The sequence below is a fragment of the Hippopotamus amphibius genome, chromosome 9 (genome assembly GCF_030028045.1).
Source record: "Hippopotamus amphibius kiboko isolate mHipAmp2 chromosome 9, mHipAmp2.hap2, whole genome shotgun sequence".
NCBI lineage: Eukaryota > Metazoa > Chordata > Mammalia > Artiodactyla > Hippopotamidae > Hippopotamus > Hippopotamus amphibius.
Window position 1 is genome coordinate 19,217,482 of NC_080194.1, and position 18,320 is coordinate 19,235,801.

Sequence of the window (18,320 nt, forward strand, 5' to 3'; positions counted from 1 at the left end):
AAAATAAACAAATGAGACTACATTACATTAAAAAGCTTTTGCACAGTGAAAGAAACTATCAACAAAATAAAAAAAAAAGTTCACCTATGAATGGGAGAAGATATTTGCAAACAATACTTCCAATAAGTGTTTAATATCTAAAATATACAAAGAACTCATATCAAAAAAACCCCAAAATCCCTATTTAAAAATGGGCAGAGGATCTGAATAGACATTTTTCCAAAGAAGACATACAGATGGCCAACAGGGACATGAAAAGATACTCAACACCACTAATCATCAGGGAAATGCAAATCAAAACCACAGTGAGATATCACCTCACACGTCAGAATGACTGTTAGCAAAAAGACAACATATAATATGTGTTGGCAAGAATGTGGAGAAAAGGGAACACTTGTGCACTGTTGCTGGAAATATAAATTGGTGCAGTCACTATGGAGAAACAGTAGGAAGATTCCTCAAAAATTTAAAATAGCACTGCCATATGATACAGCAATACCACTCCTGGGTATTTACCTGAAGAAAACAAAAATGCTAATTAGAAAAGATATATGCACCCCTATGTTCATTGCATCCTTATTTACAATAGCCAAGATTTGGAAGCAACCTAAGTGCCCATCAAGAGATGAATGGATAATGAAGATGTGGTATATATATGCTACCCAGCCATAATAAGAATGAAATCTTGCCATTTGTGGCAACATGGATGGGCCTAGAAGGTATTATGCTTAGTGAAATAAATCAGACATAGAAAGAAAAATACTGTATGATTTCACTTATATGTGGAATCTGAAAAACAAATGATCAAATATAAAACAAAAACAGAGTTATAGATAGAAAGAACAAACAGGTGGTTTCCAGAGGGAAGAGGTATGAGGAGAGGAAAAGAAATAAGCAAGGGAGATTCAGAGGTACAAACTTCCAGTTGCAAAATAAATGAGTCACAAGTATGAAATATACAATGTGGGGAATATAGTCAATGACTATGTAATATCTTTATATGGTGACATACCATAACTAGACTTATCATGGTGATCATTTTGAAATGTACAGAAGTACCGAATCACTGTTGTGTAATAGAAACCAACATAGTGTTGTAGGTCAATCATACTTTAAAAACAAACAAATAAATAACATCATAGGAAAAGAGATCAGATTTATGGTTAATAGAGGTGGGGAGTGGGGTGAGGGGAAATTGGATGAAGGCAGTTACAAGGTAAAAATTTCCAGTTATAAGATAACTAAGTACTAGGGATGTAAGGATACATGATAAGTATAATGGACACTGCTGTATGCTGTATATGAAAGTTGTTGAGAGAGTAAACCTAAGAGTTCTCATTACAAGGAATGATACGTATATTTTTCTGTTTGATTTTGTATCGATGTGAGATGATGGATGCTCACTGAACTTATTTTGGTAATCATTTCATAATGTACATAAGTCAAATAATTATACTGTACACTTTAGACTTATAAAGTTCTGTGTCAATTACATCTCAATAAAACTGGAAGAAAAACAAACAAAAAAAGTTGTCAAGCAGACAACATGATTCTAACTTTACAGATGATGAAAACAAGGCTAAGTGAGTTTAATTAACCTGCCAAGTTATCAAAACTGTAAGTATTGGAACTGTAATTCAAATCTTGGTCTACTTGATACTGAAATCCATATTTTCATTAAACAATGCTGTCTCTCAAAAAACAAGAAACATGAAGGAATAAACCTCTAAAGAAAACAGTATTGAATAATTTTGTTTCAGAACATTTGTAAAATTGTTTGATAATATAAATGAATATGACATTTACACATAACTTATCAATTTTCAGTCCTTAAAGATATATATTAACGCGTGTGGGTTCATTCTCTCCAGCACAATATTGATTAAAATTGAAAAGAAATGAATGGATTCAGAAGTTAGAGTCTCCAAATGACTTAATGATTGTTTAGTTTGCATTACCTTAGGCAATCTGGACTTGGGTTCAGAATTATTTTTGGGAACAAAGTCTTTAATGAGGCGAGATCGGTCATAATTAGCATGTTCTGATTCATCCGTGTAATCTTTATCTTTTCCTAGGGCTAGAAAAGAGAAAGAAAAAATTACATCCATTTTTATGCTTCTTCCTTTTCTCTCTCTCTTTAAATATACTAATCTCTCTTTTTTCATGTTTTCCCAAGGATTAACCAAGTATAATTTTCATACGACTCATGCATCCAATAAATAAGCAAAAAAAGGTAATAACATGGAATCTTGCTGGTTATTGGATTGATGTCAACACTCCAGTAACTTTCATGAAAATTAAAGGTATCTCTGTTATTCAATATATTTAAACTTTTGACAACAAAATTAAAGTCATGCAAACGCCACTGGACATCATCTCTTTCGAACTTGAAGATAGAGATATTTGTAATAATTCAATAGAATTTTGCTTTTTTAAAGCAAATTTTAAGCATTTATTTGCTTAATTGAAAAAAAAACTACTGATTTCGGTCATTTATTTTTTAAAAAGTTTGCAGTTTTATAAATGTGAATTTGACTGGAAAGAGTAAGAAGTCTGAGAAATCATAAAAGAAATGCTAACAAACTTTACAAGAAAGATTAAAAAATATTAGGAGATTGAAATGAAACCACAACAGCAAAAAAGGAGTGAAAACACTGAAATATGGTAATTTCCACTGGAATAATCAAAAAGGGTAAGATGCAAACATAAATAACATATAAGAATTTATATGAATAATGACCAAGTCACAATCAACGCAAAAGAGTATAAAATAGGAAATATCCATGGTTGTTGTAAGCATGACCAAGAGCTATTGATACATTTCACAAAATTTGTGTTTCAGGTGATACAAATATCTTTTCAAATTCAAAAACAGATTCCTAAATATTTACTCTTTTCAAATAAATTAGAATGTTTTGGAATTATTTTATTCATTCTGTTGATACCTATCAACAATGAATTTTGACATAGACAACTATATATAGTGCTTTCAAGAGTTCAGTCGTGTGACATAGTATTGTAACAAAATTAAAAAAATTTTGTTTACACTACATGCATTAGTTTCTTTTATTAGTAATGCTTAAAATCTGCTATACCTGCACAGTTAGCAGTATCATGTTATTAGTAGTGGTGTGAACTAAGAATAAACAGATCATAGTATATCTTAAGATGTAATTAATTACCAATTATGTTAAAATGCTCTAGGCATTTGAGTTATACATACACCTATTAATAATAGCTATCACTGATTGATGGTTAACATTTGCTGAGTACATACTAAGAGCCAGAAACTTTACATATCTAATTTCCTTCAATCTTTATAAGAAGTCTATGAAGTGTGTATGATTTTTACCTGAACTTAATAACAAATAAACTAAGGTATATGGAAATTAGGTAGCATGGCAAAGTCACTAAACCCATAAGAGGTGCCTCAAACACATCCAGATTGACTCCAAAGCCAATGTTTGTGAATATACTGTAATCTTCCCTAGATTTCAGTAAATTACATTTCATTTATTTAACAATTATTTATTAAATACCTATGATATGCCAGATATTCTTTTAGGACTTATAGCAGGAAACAGAATCCTGCCTTTATGAAAGATTCAAGTAACAGAAAAAAAAAAAAAAAACAATAAGCAACAACAAAAAATAAGTAAAATATTAGGTATGCTTTGCTGTCAGTGCATTCGAGAAAAATACAGTAAGGAGGAAAGATGCAGGTGTCCAAGGTGGAGAGGAGGGATGTTATTTTAGTACAGAGGATTGTAGCAACATTTGAGCAAAGTCCTGAGGAGGTGAGGCAGTAAGTCACACATGTAAAGTGGAGGAAGAATGGTCCAGATGAAGAAAGTAAAAATGTAAACAGCAATAGGTAAAAGAGGTTTGCTGTTGAGGAGCGTGTACTGCCCTGTGGGTTACAAGACCATCATTTCTCATTCTGAACCAGCCAGGTCCTAACCAAGTAATTTCCTTTCCCTAAGAGTCTATTTCTTCATCTGTATATCAGAGATTTTTGAAGGTCTCAAAGAGCTCTCTAAGATCGAAAAATTATTTGATTACTAATTTAATGTTTATAAAAGATAAAATTCCACTTATGTTAATTAATGCATTTCATTTCCCATGGAACACAGTAAATAAAATTTATAGAAGGTTTTCACTCATTTAAATCTTATTCCACTCACAATTTAATTTTTATGCAGAGGTTTTTAAGTTTTGTTAGACTGACTTTCTTTTCTTTGTCTTTAATTCTTATGACATAGACATTTCTGGAATAAGAACATCTTTACATCATCATTTTGTTAGAGGAAAGCTCAATTTTGGTAGACTTGCCAAATGCCACCAATTTCACGAAAACTTTTCAGATCTTCTTCTTTTCCTTCTTACGTCAAGGCTGCAACTAGAACTGCTCATTTTTCTCTTCCAAGTTGCATCATATTTTTCCTCTTTTCCCCCACCTCTCTTTTCTTTTTCCCCCTTCCTTCTACTCCTCCCTTCCTCCCTCCTCCTCCTCTCCCTGCATCTTTTCCTTCCTTGCTATTTTTCTTTTTATGGCTCCTTTCATTTTTCTGAATTTAGAAAAAATTCTCCTAGAGCCACATTCTCTTAATTATTTGTTTTTTAATTTACTACAGAGTACAGTACAGCTTGATCATTAGTAGATGAGTTAATTAAAAGAAGAAGAAAAAAACCGTACTTATTTTGGAAAATCTTGATCCTAAATTACACAATTTTCAATTCCCTTTTATTGTTAGAAATGTAGATATATTTATCTTTCTTGTCATTTTTCTTGACATTACACAAAAGGATTCTTCTGTTATATAACAATGACTTTCATTTTCCTTTTTACTACTGGCAATATTGCAAACTCCTGTCCTCATAATGTAAATGGTACCACTGTCTTTCACAACGTTCATACAATGTTCCTCAGCTTAGAAACTAGAAATCCCTATCCTTAGTGACTTAGTATGTATTATTCCTGAATATAAGAAAGTCTTAAAGTTGTTTGTATTCTTTTTTAAAATACTTGATTTTTTTCTCACACTAACTTTATACACAAGATTACTTACAGCTACTGTTTTTAAAATGGATGGGATGTTAATATTCCAACAGACTGACAAAGAGTACCAACAGACAAGTAATAAAAGGTGAGACAAATTTAGTAAAAACACATTTATTTTATATGTGGTTTAATATTCCCTTGACCAATAATTTAAAATAAAAAATGGCACTCTTTTATGCTAGAACATAAATATGCTTTTGCATCTTTTGTTTTTAATTAAAAAATCCATTGTTGGAAAGATGCTAGGGAAAACTGATATTTATTTTCTGTATGAACATAAGTTAGTAAAACTTTTGGAACAAAATGTGTCAATATGTTTTAACAGAATGAATGGAGAGTAATACTAAAGTTATAACCTAAAAGAAAGAAAGTCTATGTTCACAAGCATGTTCAGCAAGTCTATGGATACTAAACTACAGAAACAATTGCCATCTTAATAAACAGCAACTCCATTCTTCCACTTACACAGGCTAAAATCCTGACTCCTCGTTTTCTCTCATCCCCATGCCTGATCCTTAAGTAAATTCTGTTGACTTAGCACAAAGCATCATTTCTCTGCTTTGCTTTACTCTTTAGCATATATCACTATTTAACATGTTGTATGTTTTCACTTATTTATCTTCACTTATTATCTGTTTCCCTCAACAAGGTATTTGTGCGCTGGGTTTTCACCTTGTTCACTTTTGTTGTTCACTGCTTCATCCCTAACATCTAGAACAACTAAGGACACTTAGTTGCCATTCAATCTAAATTTGTTGAATAACTAAATGGATTTAAGTGGTCAGCAAATCTTATCTGAACTATCTTCAAATTACATCTATAAACTGATCATTTGTCAATACCTGATAATAGCTTCTTAATCTAAGCCATCACTATCTCTTGAGAGGAAGTCTGTAAGAGTCTTCCTGACTGATCTGTTTCTATTTTTTGTCCCTATTACAGGCAGCCAGGGTAGCCCTTTTAAAACCTAAGTTAAATCACATTAACCTTTACTCAAAACCTTCCAATAATTTTGTAGCTCTAAGTAAAAGTCATAGTCCATATTATGACACACCGTGTATGCACCATCTGTCTCCTTACTACCACATCTCCTCCCTGTCCTAACCCTACCCTCACTCCCTCCAATCCAGCTGCACTGGGTTCCTTGATATTAAGTATACTCTCACCACAGGGCCTTTGCACTTGCTCCTCTCTCTGTCAAGAATACTCAATCTCTTTTTCAGTCAGAGTTCTGCTCATGTCACATCAGAGAACTCTCCTTGGCCACTGTTTCTAAAATAGAATCTCCCATAGCTCTCTGTCTTCTCATAAGGCTTTATTACTTTTATCAGCATCTGATATAAAATAACACACACATATAGAAAACATACATGCTATATATGTACATATATATCAGCAACTGACATTGTTATAACAGGTATATAACATACATGCTATATGTTTATGCTATACATACACATGTATATATACATACGCATATGTATGCATGTGTATATACATATACAAATGTATGTTCTACTTGCATATATTTGTGCTTGTACCTATATAAGAGACAAAGAAAAAAGAGATAGAGGGAGAGCACTGATAGATGGTTATCTATCTCTTCCCACTGTAAGTACCATTGGTGACATGATTGTTTTGGACCTACCCATTATTTAGCTCATTGTTTAGCATTTTGTAAGCACCTGGTATCTGTTGAATAAATTGATGAATAGATGGTACACATATGTGGGACTATTTTCCATCTGTTAAATTGCTAATTTTACAGACTGACAACATATAGAAATGCTTAAAGTATAATATTAAGTTAAAAAGCTGCTTTTCTTCTATTTTGACATATTTTATTTCAAATATGCTTTCCCTTATGAATGCAACTTTGTAAAACTATATAAACTTAAGGACAAAGAGTGAAAAATACAGTATGAAAAGAATGTGAAACATTTTTTTATTTTGGCAGAAGAATGGTAGTTTTCCCCTCCCCCTAGACTTTTTTATTTTGTTCTTACCAGAAGTTTATATGTACCATAAATAGCAGCATTAAAACAAAAATTGCAGTTGTCATTAAGATCTGAGAGTGACAATGAAGAGGACTACATTGCATTTTGATTAATAAAGCTAATCCTCTTCCATTAGAAGGATTATCTGAAATATAAATAAAACCTACCAATGTGTTTTGGTTCTGATCAAGGACACAGACCCTTATTTGTATGATATTTACCCCACGTGGTAAAAATCAATTAAATTTCAACCTGAAGATAGGAAGACATACACCCTTTAAAAAACAGACACATTGGATTTCATTAAAATTAAAAATTTGTACATTAAAGAATATCATCAAGAAAGAGAGACAACCTACAGAATAAGAGAAAATGTTTGCAAATTATATATCAGATAAGGGACATATATATATGTATATACAACTCTTACAACTCAATAACAGACAAACAACCCAGTTTAAAAATAGGCAAAAGATCTGAATATATATTTCTCCAAAAAAGATATACAAGTGGCCAAAAAAAAAAAAAATCAAAAACAAAAAACAACCACATGAAAAGATGCTCAACATTATTAACTCTCAGGGAAATGAAAATCAAACCCACAATGAGACCACTTCATAGTCACTAGGATGGGTATAATTGAAAAGACAGACCATAACAAGTGTTGGTGAGAATGCTGAGAAACTGAACCTTCATTCACTGCTTGTGAGAATGAAAAATGGTGCAGCTGCTATGGAAAATAATCTGGCAGTTCTTCAAAACTTTTAACATAGAGTTACCATATGATCTTACATTCTATTCCTAGGTTTAATACTCAAGAGAAATGAAAATATAATTTCACAAAAAAATTGTACACAAATGCTCATAGAAGTATTATTCATAATAGCTAAAAAATGTAAACAATCAAAATGTCCATCATATGATGAAAAAATAAATAAAATATGGTTTATCCATACCATGGAATATTATTCAGCAATAAAAAGGACTGAAGTATTGATTAACACAAAAACATGCATGCACCCTGGAAACATTATGCTATGTGAAAAAAGCCAGTCACAAAGGATCAAATATTATATGATTCCATTTTTTATGAACTTTCCAGAATAATCTATAGAAACAGAAAGTAACTTAGTTATTAAGTTACTTGGGGTGGCAGTAACTGTAGACTGCTAACAGGTATGGGATTTCTTTTTGAGGTGGCCAGAATGATCTAAAATTGACTGTAGTGATGGGTACATATCTTTGAGAATATGCTAAAAATCAGTGAGTTTTCACCCACCACTCTAAGTGGGTGAATTGTATGGTTAAGTGAACTGTATCTCAATAAAACCATTATATTAAACAAAACAAACAAAAAACAACCAAAGAAACAAAGATTCTCAAAGCTTAAGAAATCATTTAGTATGTTCAAACAGGGAGCCCAATGTAACAGAAAGAGAAGTAATATTGGTTCCACGAAACCCAAGTTAAAATTCTGGTTATATCATTTATTAGCTGAGTGGCAGTGGGTCAGATTCTTAATATGAAAATTTGGAATAATAAAATCTTCTCATTCCAAGGATTAAATGGAATCATCTATGTGACTTGTACACCTAAGGTATTAAAGAAATATATATTCCTGTCCTTTGGTCTTTCTTTAAATTCATAATTCTAATATTTAGAATCCACAAAGCAAATTATGTAATTTGCAGCAACCAAAAAAGCCTTATCTTCCCTTTTAAAGACTAAGTGGGTAGGAAACAATGTAATTACCTTGAGTATGCCAATGAACAATTTAAAATTTAATCTAAGTATCTCTTTTCCAATCACCAATAATATGATTTATGATAAAAAACTTTTGTTGAGATAAGTAGGAATCCATTAAGTCTTCTAAATTTTATTTGCAAACCAGCACCAGCTCAAAATTTGAGAGGACTGATCCATACAGCAGGCTACTAAGATTGCAACATAAACTTTAGAGCCACCTCTGAGAGTATAATTTTAATAGCTAAATTATTCCAGCTCAACCATTCTTCTTTATTAAATGCTTTTTGATTTCATTGTTGTTACATTGTATTATAACTGCTTAAGCATCTGGAAATGGATGATGTAACTACTGAACAATTTTAAATATGTATGAGTGATCTTATTAGTTGGTCTCCACTTATTTGCAACTGTGTAACCCTCCCATTCATTACTAATGATAATGTGTTTTAGGACTGCCAGAGTAGTTAGGCTGAAGATTAAAATAACAATAATAATTAAGTCCAAGATGGCAGTTTAGGAAGACCCTGGACTCACCTCTTCCCAGGGACACACCAAATTTACAGTTATATATGTATGAGTGTGAATGAAAAATTATCCACACTCTGGCTGTAGAATTTATTTTAATTAACTTTTAGAAAACACAAATATATCATTTTTTGGCACAATCTCCTTGCTTTTCCATACAGTTTGTTCATCTGTCAACAAGCTTTTGTATCCCCTCATTAAAAAATGTTTTAGGCTGAGCTGCGAGCCACAAATGCACCACTGTCTTCACTTCTTCATCAGCAGTGAAACTTCATCCTCGTAGGGCTGCTTTCAGGAGACCAAATAGTGAAAGTCCAATGGAGCAAGACCAGGACTATAAGGAGGATGCTTTACCACCTCAAAACAAAGTAATCCATGACAGACTTAGGTTTCAAAAAGTTTGTACAAGATGGGTACTGAAACAACCCACGGAAGAGCATAAACAGAAGCGTTTGGGTATCTGCAAACAAAATTTGGATCAATACTCTAAGAAAGGTGAAAGTTTCTTAAAGAGAATCATTGCTGGTGATGAGACATGGATTCATCTCTACGAGCCTGAGAGTAAATGGCAGGGTATGGAATGGAAACATCCTCAATTGCCAATCAAGAAAAAGTTCAAATTCAACCATCAGCTGGAGAATTGATGCTTACAGTTTCCTGGGATTCTCAAGGGTCAGTATTAGAACATTATCAGGAAAAAAGGTTCAACAATCAGCAGTGCTCGTTACAGTGAGATGCTTATTGAAGAGCTGAAGCCTAAACTCTGGATTAAACCTACAGTGCTGCTATCCAAGGGCGTTGTGATCTTGCATGACAATGCACGTCTGCACACTTCTGCCCACAATTGATACTCTGCAAAAACTTCATTTTGAAGTGTTAAAGCATCCTCCCTATAGTCCTGATCTTGCTCCATCAGACTTTCACCTGTTTGGTCCCCTGAAAGCAGCCCTATGAGGATGAAGATTCACTTCTGATGAAGAAGTGAAGACAGTGGTGCATTTGTGGCTCGCAGCTCAGCCTAAAACATTTTTTCATGAGGGAATATGAAAGCTTGTTGACAGATGGACAAAGTATATTGAAAAGCAAGGACATTATGTCAAAAAATGATGTATTTGTCTTTTCTAAAAGTTAAAATAAATTCTATGGCCAAACTGTGGATAATTTTTGACTCTCCCTTATATCATTTTCTTCTGAGAAAGATCTGAAAACTAGATGAACTGCTCCTCCATGACACAAGATAAAAGACATCAAGAAAGGTAGGAGAGACCACATTTGATAGTCTTACTAAAATTCCACTCTCATGTGGTCTCATTCCCCCCAGGATCCCTCACAAAGCATCGGTTTAAAAAGTGCCTAGACTATACGTGAAGGAGATTCACTTGCTAATCTTAAAGCAACTGCTGGAAGGGCCGGAGATAACTGAAATCTCTCTCCAGAGACAGAGGTGTTTGTGGACCCTATATTTGCACTCTCTACCTGCTCTGTTAGCACAGACGGGCAAGTCAAACCCTCTGCTGCCTTGTTAGAATAGGTGGGGCAAGCAGTCACTGCATTGTCCCACTGCCTTGCTGAAACCGAAAAGCTAAGGCAGTTGTGACACTCCCTTGCTCCCTGTCTGGGACCAGGAAACAAGAGCAGCAGTCTTCCTTTCTGCTTTGATGATTGTCTTTAGTGTTATGTTTAGATTCCTTTCTCCTTTTATTTTGTGAATCTACTGTAAGTTTTTGCTTTGTGGTTACCAAGAGGCTCACATATAACATCCTATGCACATACGAAAGCTCATATCAGACAAAACAGACTTTAAAACAAAAACTGTAAAAAAAGACAGAGAAAGGCATTACATAATGAAATTTAACACTCCACTTGCGACAATGGATACATCATTCAGTTAGAAAATCAATAAGAAAACATTGGCCTTAAATGACATATTAAACTAGATGGCCTTAATAGATATATGCAAAACGTTCCTTCCAAAAGAAGCAGAATACACTTTCTTCTCAAGCACACACAGAACATTCTCAGGATATATCACGTTAGGCCACAAAACAAGTCTCAATAAATCTAAGAGTGTTGAAATCATACCAAGAATCTTTTCTGACCACAACATCATGAAACTAGATATCAATTACATTAAGAAAACTAGAAAACCACAAATATGTGGAGATTAAACAACCTGCCTCTAAACAATCACAGGATCATCAAAACAAAAAAAAAAAAATCAAAGGGGAAATTAAAAAAAGAGACAAAATGAGAACATAAATATGACATATCAAAATCTATGGGATGGAGTAAAAGCATTTCTAAGAGAGAAGTTCATAGCAAGGCAAGCCTACCTGAAGAAACATACAAACAAGAAACTCAAATAAACAACCTAACTTTACACCAAAGAAACTAGAAAAACAAATACAACCCAAAGTTAGGAGAGGGAAAGAAATAAGAAAATCAGAGTGGAAATGAATAAAATAGAGACTAAAAAGACAATAGAACAGATCAATGAAAATAAGAGCTGGCTCTTTGAAAAGATAAATAAAATGGGCAAATCTTTAGCTAGACTCACCAAGATAAAAAAAGAGGGGAAGCTGAGATGAAGCAAGAGAGTAGCACAGACATATATATATACTACCAACTGTAAAATAGTCAGTGGGAAGTTGTTGTATAAAAAAGGGAGCCCAACTCGAGGTTGGAAGATGCCTTAGAGGACTGGGGCGGGGAGGGTGGGGGGGACTCGAGGTGGGGGGGAGTCAAGGAAGGGAGGGAATATGGGGATATGTGTATAAAAACAGATGATTGAACTTGGTGTACCCCCCAAAAAAATAATAAATAAATAAATAAAATTTAAAAAAAAAAGAGAGAGAGGGCTCAAATAAGTAAAATCAGAAATCAAAGAGGAGAAGTTACAACTGACACCACAGAAATACAAAGGCTCATAAGCAACTAATATGAACATTATATGCTAATAAATTGGACAACCTAGAGGAAATGGATTAATTAATTCCCTAGAAACATACAGTTTTCCAAGACTGAACCATAAAAAAAACAAAAATATGAATAGGACAATTTCTATTAAGAAGATTGAATCAGCAATCAAAAATCTCCCAAGAACAACAATAACAAAAAGTCTAGATCCAGATGGCTTCACTCTGGATCTAGAGTTTCTAGATTCTACCAAACATTCAAAGATTTAATACTTCTCCTCCTCAAACTCTTCCCAAAAGAGGAAGGAATGCTTCCAAACTTATTTTACAAGGACAGCATTACCCTGATACCAAAACCAGACTTATTAATTCTTTGCTGTTCCTTTGTTGCCTGCTTTTCCCTAACACTACCATTGCTCTGAAGTCCTGACAATAGCCAGTCACAGTGAAGGTACTGCTGTAGCTGGACAGAGTCAACTCTCCAACTAAGGAAATTCTGCAGATAAATTACTTTCCACTGTGTCTTTGTGTTTTTCCACTCACATCTATTCTTCCACACATTCACCCAATCATCATTTATCTACTTATCTATCATTGAGAACATGGTATGTACTAGGAAATATGAATAAGACAGATATAAATAGTAATTATTATCATCTGGTAAACTGAGTATGAATACAGCCATATCCAAAGTGCTATAAGAATAGAAAGGTGGAGGCATCTCAATGACTGAGTGTTAAGGAGGACTTCACAGAAGAGTAATATTAGAAAGCCACACTCCTTCCTACTACTTGAGAAGAGTGATGACTATTTAAATGCTCTTCCAAAAGGTTTGTCAACACAATGTAAATGAAAAAGAGGAACAAAATCAGATTAGGTCCTCAGTGAGAAAAATAACTAAGAAATTATCTCTAATAGGTGAGAAAAATCACAGTGAGGAATGACATCATGGAGAGAAAAGTAATGGGCAAATTTTACAGCAAACTCTTCAAAGATGTATGTGTCAATATCCTCTTTATCTTTTATCCATTTTTTTCTGATCCTAAAAATATTCTTGGATCACCTACTATGTGCCAGATAATGTTCTTGATTCTGGGCTACAGGCATCAAGAAAATTAACAAAATCTGTCTTCTGAAAAAAGAGAGAGAGAAACAAATCAAATAATTTCAGGTAATACTTCTTAAGTATTAAGAAGAAAAATAAATCAAGATTACGGCACAAAAAGTGAAGCTTGTATGAATCTGGTTTCTTTCAATGGTGGGCCCTGGAATAAGAGCAACAGGGAACAAAAGAAGGTTGGATTGGCTGCACCACTGTAAGGGGAAGGAGGCATTAGGAAATGGCCTCAAGAGGCCAGGCCCAGATATCCCAGAAGGCCTCTGGAGGCCACACTAGGAGGTTCACATTTTAAATGTAATGAGAAAGCTGGAGGGATATGAGTACAGAAATTATGAGATTTAATTTCCTTTTATTAAAGCTTCCTGTAATTGCTGTGTAGAAAATAGACTATAAGGAAGCAAGAGTTGGAGCAGAGAGACCAATTAGGAAGTTATTACACTAGTCTACTAAGAAATGTTGGCAGACTGGATCAGGGTGTAGCAGTGGATATAGTACTTGAAGCAGCAACTGGTGAGCAGTGTCAGATTCTGAATATAATTTGAAAAGAATGCCAAGATGACTTATGTAATATGCTTAATAAACAATTGAAAAGATTTACAGTGACTGTGAGGCTTTCAAAACTGGAAAACGATATGTCTTTCACTGTAATTTCCTTTTTTCTGCAATCCTTAAGTAGACTGGTAACATTAGTAGAAAAGTTCTTCTTTATACCATGTTAGCATGAAACTATTAGAAAAAATAATGAAAATTAAGAGAGATTAATATTACAGGAAGTAAACAAAATTATCACATACTCACATGAACATAACTGTTTTAAGAAATAAGGCCAGTGAACATGCCACCAAGCTGAACTATTAAGCTTGTAGAAAGCAAATGCCTTGATTATCTAACATAAACCACTTCCTGAGGGAGTTGTTTCATAACACTGGCAAAATGTTGATTTCACAAGATTAGATAGATGTATATGTTGGTGGGCTGGACTCAAAATATATTGGTCTTAATGAGACCTACTTATTTCACTTCAAAGTTACCTGCTTTTACTGTAGCATGGGCATAGGTAGAATTAGAAATCTGTTACTTATTAATATGGATTTCTCTGTCTTTACCATTTTCCAGCATACTAAGAAGAAAAAAGGGTGGGTGATGGTAGCAGGACTTCCAGGCCTGAGGAACAAGATTAGTGACACAACAGGATTTCAAGTTCATTGTTATGTGGATCAGTACTTTTTAGAATTAGTGTGGGCTGTGTGTGTGTGTGTGTGTGTGTGTGTGTGTGTCTGTGTGTGTGTGTGTGTGTGTGGCAGGGTGGGGAATGGGGTGGAATGGTGCCCTGGATGCTCTATGAAAAGCAGAAGTAAAAGTTCAGAGATGACAATTAAAAGAATGAAAGAAGAAAACTAAGCAACAAAATTCTAACCTCCCTTTCCTGATTAGCTTTCTTTAATCAATCATCTCCCAAAATGTTTTACCATGCAATGTTACCCCTCCATCTTTTGCTGCTCCCAGCCTGATAGGCATTAACATCTTGCAGAGCTGGTGTTCCCTGGATGTCACTAATCACTTTTCACCTTAAATGCCTCTGTTGCTACTATGGTGATTAAGAGAGACGGTGAGGGATTAAGACTTCCTGAGTCGAAACCTCAGTTCTCCACTGGCTAGCTATCTTGCATTTGGTGAGTTAATTTGCCTCTTGGTGAATCTAGTCCCTCATCTGTAAAAAGAGGATGATAGTAATACCCAACCCAAAGTATTGTTAAGAAAATTGAGATAACACAGGCAGAGAGTTGTGCAATATGAGTCCAGTAAATTATTGTTATTCCACTCTGCCATAAGAGTTACATTTTGGTGATAATAGAAATAGATGGTTAGTAAGGATATCTCTGAGCCCAGCAAAATATGGTGTTACAGATAAGTTTAGTGAGTGACTGAATAAAGCAATGAGCAAATATTCATTGAACCTCTATCATGATATATTACCATCTGTGATGGAGCTATGCCTCTTCATTTAATTCAACAATCTTGCAAAACTGGGATCGTTAATCCCAATTTACAAATGAGGCTCAGAGAGGTTAATAATATGCTACAGTCACACTAGTAGATACAAGAATAAAGATTTGACCAATGTCTAGATGGAAAAATAGCATTTCATCTATAATCTACTAGGAAGTCTGTTAGGCAACCTTAATGGAAATTTGCAGCTCTGAATCAATAGAATCATGAATATTCCTTCCTCTATAGCTCTCATTTTGAACAGGGAGAAATATCAGTCCTCAGTGGAATACTGACTACATACCGATAACTCTGCCAGAGCATTAATATTTTTATGGGGCAGTTCAAAGTAGCTCACCGTAAAAAAGAAAAGCCATTACTCAGATATATCAATCAGGTTCTAAAAATTGTATCGGAGCCTACTGGTGGTTGGAAACTCCCATGCATTAGCCAAGTCAATGCTAGAAGCCGGTAGTCTGCATTCTAAAAGCAAAATCAGAGAATGTAACTTCATTGAATTCAAAAGAACGTATTTTTGGTTTTTAAAGGAACCTCCATACTGTTTTCCATAGAGGCTATATCAACTTACATTCTCACTAACAGTGTAAGAGGGTGCCCTTTTCTCCACACCCTCTCTGGCATTTATTTTGTTTGTAGATTTTTTGATGATGGCCATTTTGACCAGTGTGAGATAATATCTCATCGTAGTTTTGATTTTCATTTCTTTAATAATTAGTGATGTTTTGCATCTTTTCATGTGTTTGTTGGCCATCTGTATGTCTTCTTTAGAGAAATGTCTATTTAGGTTTTCTGCCCATTTTTGATTGGGTTATTTGTGTTTTTGATATTGAGCTTCATGAGTTGCTTATATATTTTGGAAATTAATCCTTTGTCAGTTGCTTCATTTGCAAATATGACCCCATTCTGAGGGTTGTCTTCTTATCTTGTTTATGGTTTCCTTTTCTGTGCAAAAGCTTTTAAGTTTAATTAGGTCCCATTTGTTTATTTTTGTTTTTATTTTCATTACTTTAGGAGATGGGTCAAAAATGATCTTGCTGTGATTTAGGTCATGTTTTCCTCTAAGAGTTTTATAGTGTTCTGTCTTACATTTAGGTTTTTAATCCATTTTGAGTTTATTTTTGTGTATGGTGTTAGGGAGTGTTCTAATTTCATCCTTTTACATATAGCTGTCCAGTTTTCCCAGCAACACTTACTGAAGAGACTTTTTTTCTCTACTGTATATTTCTTGTCTCATTTGTCATAGATTAGGTGACCATAGGTGCATGAATTTATATCTGGGCTTTTTATCCTGTTCCACTGATCTATATTTCTGTCTTTGAGTCAGTACCATACTGTCCTGATTACTGTAGCTTTGTAGTATAGTCTGAAGTCAGGGAGCCTGACCCAACAATCCCACTACAGGGCATATACCCAGAGAAAACAATAATTCAAAAAAGGCACATGCACCCCAATATTCCTGGCAGCACTATTTACAATAGCCAGGACATGGGAGCAACTTAAATGTCCATCAACTGAGGAATAGATAAAGATGTGGTACATATATAAATGGAATATTACTCAGCCATAAAAAGGAACAAAATTGGGTCACTGGTAGAGACATGGATGGACCTAGAGAGTGTCTTATAGAGTGAAGTAAGTCAGAAAGAGAAAAACAATATCATATATTAATGCATGAATGTGGAATCTAGAAAAATGGTATAGATGACCTTATTTGCCAAGCAGAAATAGAGACACAGAAGTAGAGAACAAATGCATGGATACCAAGGGGGAAAAGGGTGGGGTGGGGGAAATTGGGAGATTGGAATTGATACAGATACGCTATTGATACTATGTATAAAATAGACAACAGATGGGAACATGCTGTATAGCACAGGGAACTCTACTTAATGCACTGGGGTGTCCTAAATGAGAGGGAAATCCAAAAGGGAGCTAACAAAACATTGTAAAGCAACTATACTTCAACAAAAATTAATTAAAAAACATACTCAAAACAAAAAAAAAATAAAAAAGAGCATGTATTACTAAAATATTTACTCATGTTTTATGAAATTACATTTTTGGCATATTTAGTTTTGTTTTGCTTGACCTCTTTTCAAAGGTAATAAAGGCATACACACTACAGATATGCAGCTGACTCTAAAAGAGTATTTCACAGCCAGGTGTTACATCCAAATGTGCTCCTGGAATGCCTGGTGATACTACCGTAAGCTAGAGCTTCAGTTTCACTTTCATGATATGGACAAAAACCTGTTGTGCGCTGTCTTAACCTCTCCAGAAGCTCTAATGTTTCTCTAAATTGAATGAATGATAGATTGATGCTGGGAGATGCTAAAATACTGGGTAAGAGGTACAATGCCTGTAGAGATATAAACACAAGTTGAGTGTGTCAAATGATGAGACACTAGACTGATGAGGAAAGAAATGAGGAGTTAGGGTATCTAATTACATCATGCATTAGAGACAATGTTAATATTTGGAATGGCAAGCTGTCAAAAACAAGATGCCTGGAATTGAATAGGAAGGTTTGCATGACTGGAGTAATTGTTAGGCTACTAACTAGTACTAACTTGGGAGAATAATTAATGAGGTGCTGTGCAAACTGTACCACCTGTATGGATATTTTGGAAAAGGTTTTTGTTCTGTTTTTGTTTTCTTATTGGAAAACAACTAACAATAGTAACCGCTTTCAGAATTAATTACTGTCTAGGGGAAAGACCTTTGTACTCTGAGCATATTTGTTCTGATGAAATGTTCTTCTTGATGTTGTATGTGAAATGAACCTGCTGGTGGCTGTCTTCCTTTAATTAGGAAACTTAATAAGCCAGCACTGTTTCTAAACCACATATACAAAAGGGAGTATTATAAGAAACATGACTAATTTGCAGTCATTCAAAGTATTATAAATAATACAGCTCATCCTTTAAAAAATTATGAAAAAGTACCTC

The 18,320-nt window shown here is 34.1% G+C and overlaps 1 protein-coding gene across 2 annotated transcripts in view; it reads right to left on the bottom strand.

Moving 5' to 3' along the window:
* The window catches only part of ANO3 (anoctamin 3), a 451,354-nt gene that overhangs the window by 180,927 nt on the left and 252,107 nt on the right, over positions 1-18,320 (bottom strand). For both annotated transcript variants that reach the window (XM_057749054.1, XM_057749055.1), the window contains one exon: positions 1,959-2,077. In XM_057749054.1, coding sequence (XP_057605037.1) covers positions 1,959-2,077 — 119 coding nt within the window. The remainder of the gene's footprint in view (positions 1-1,958; positions 2,078-18,320) is intronic.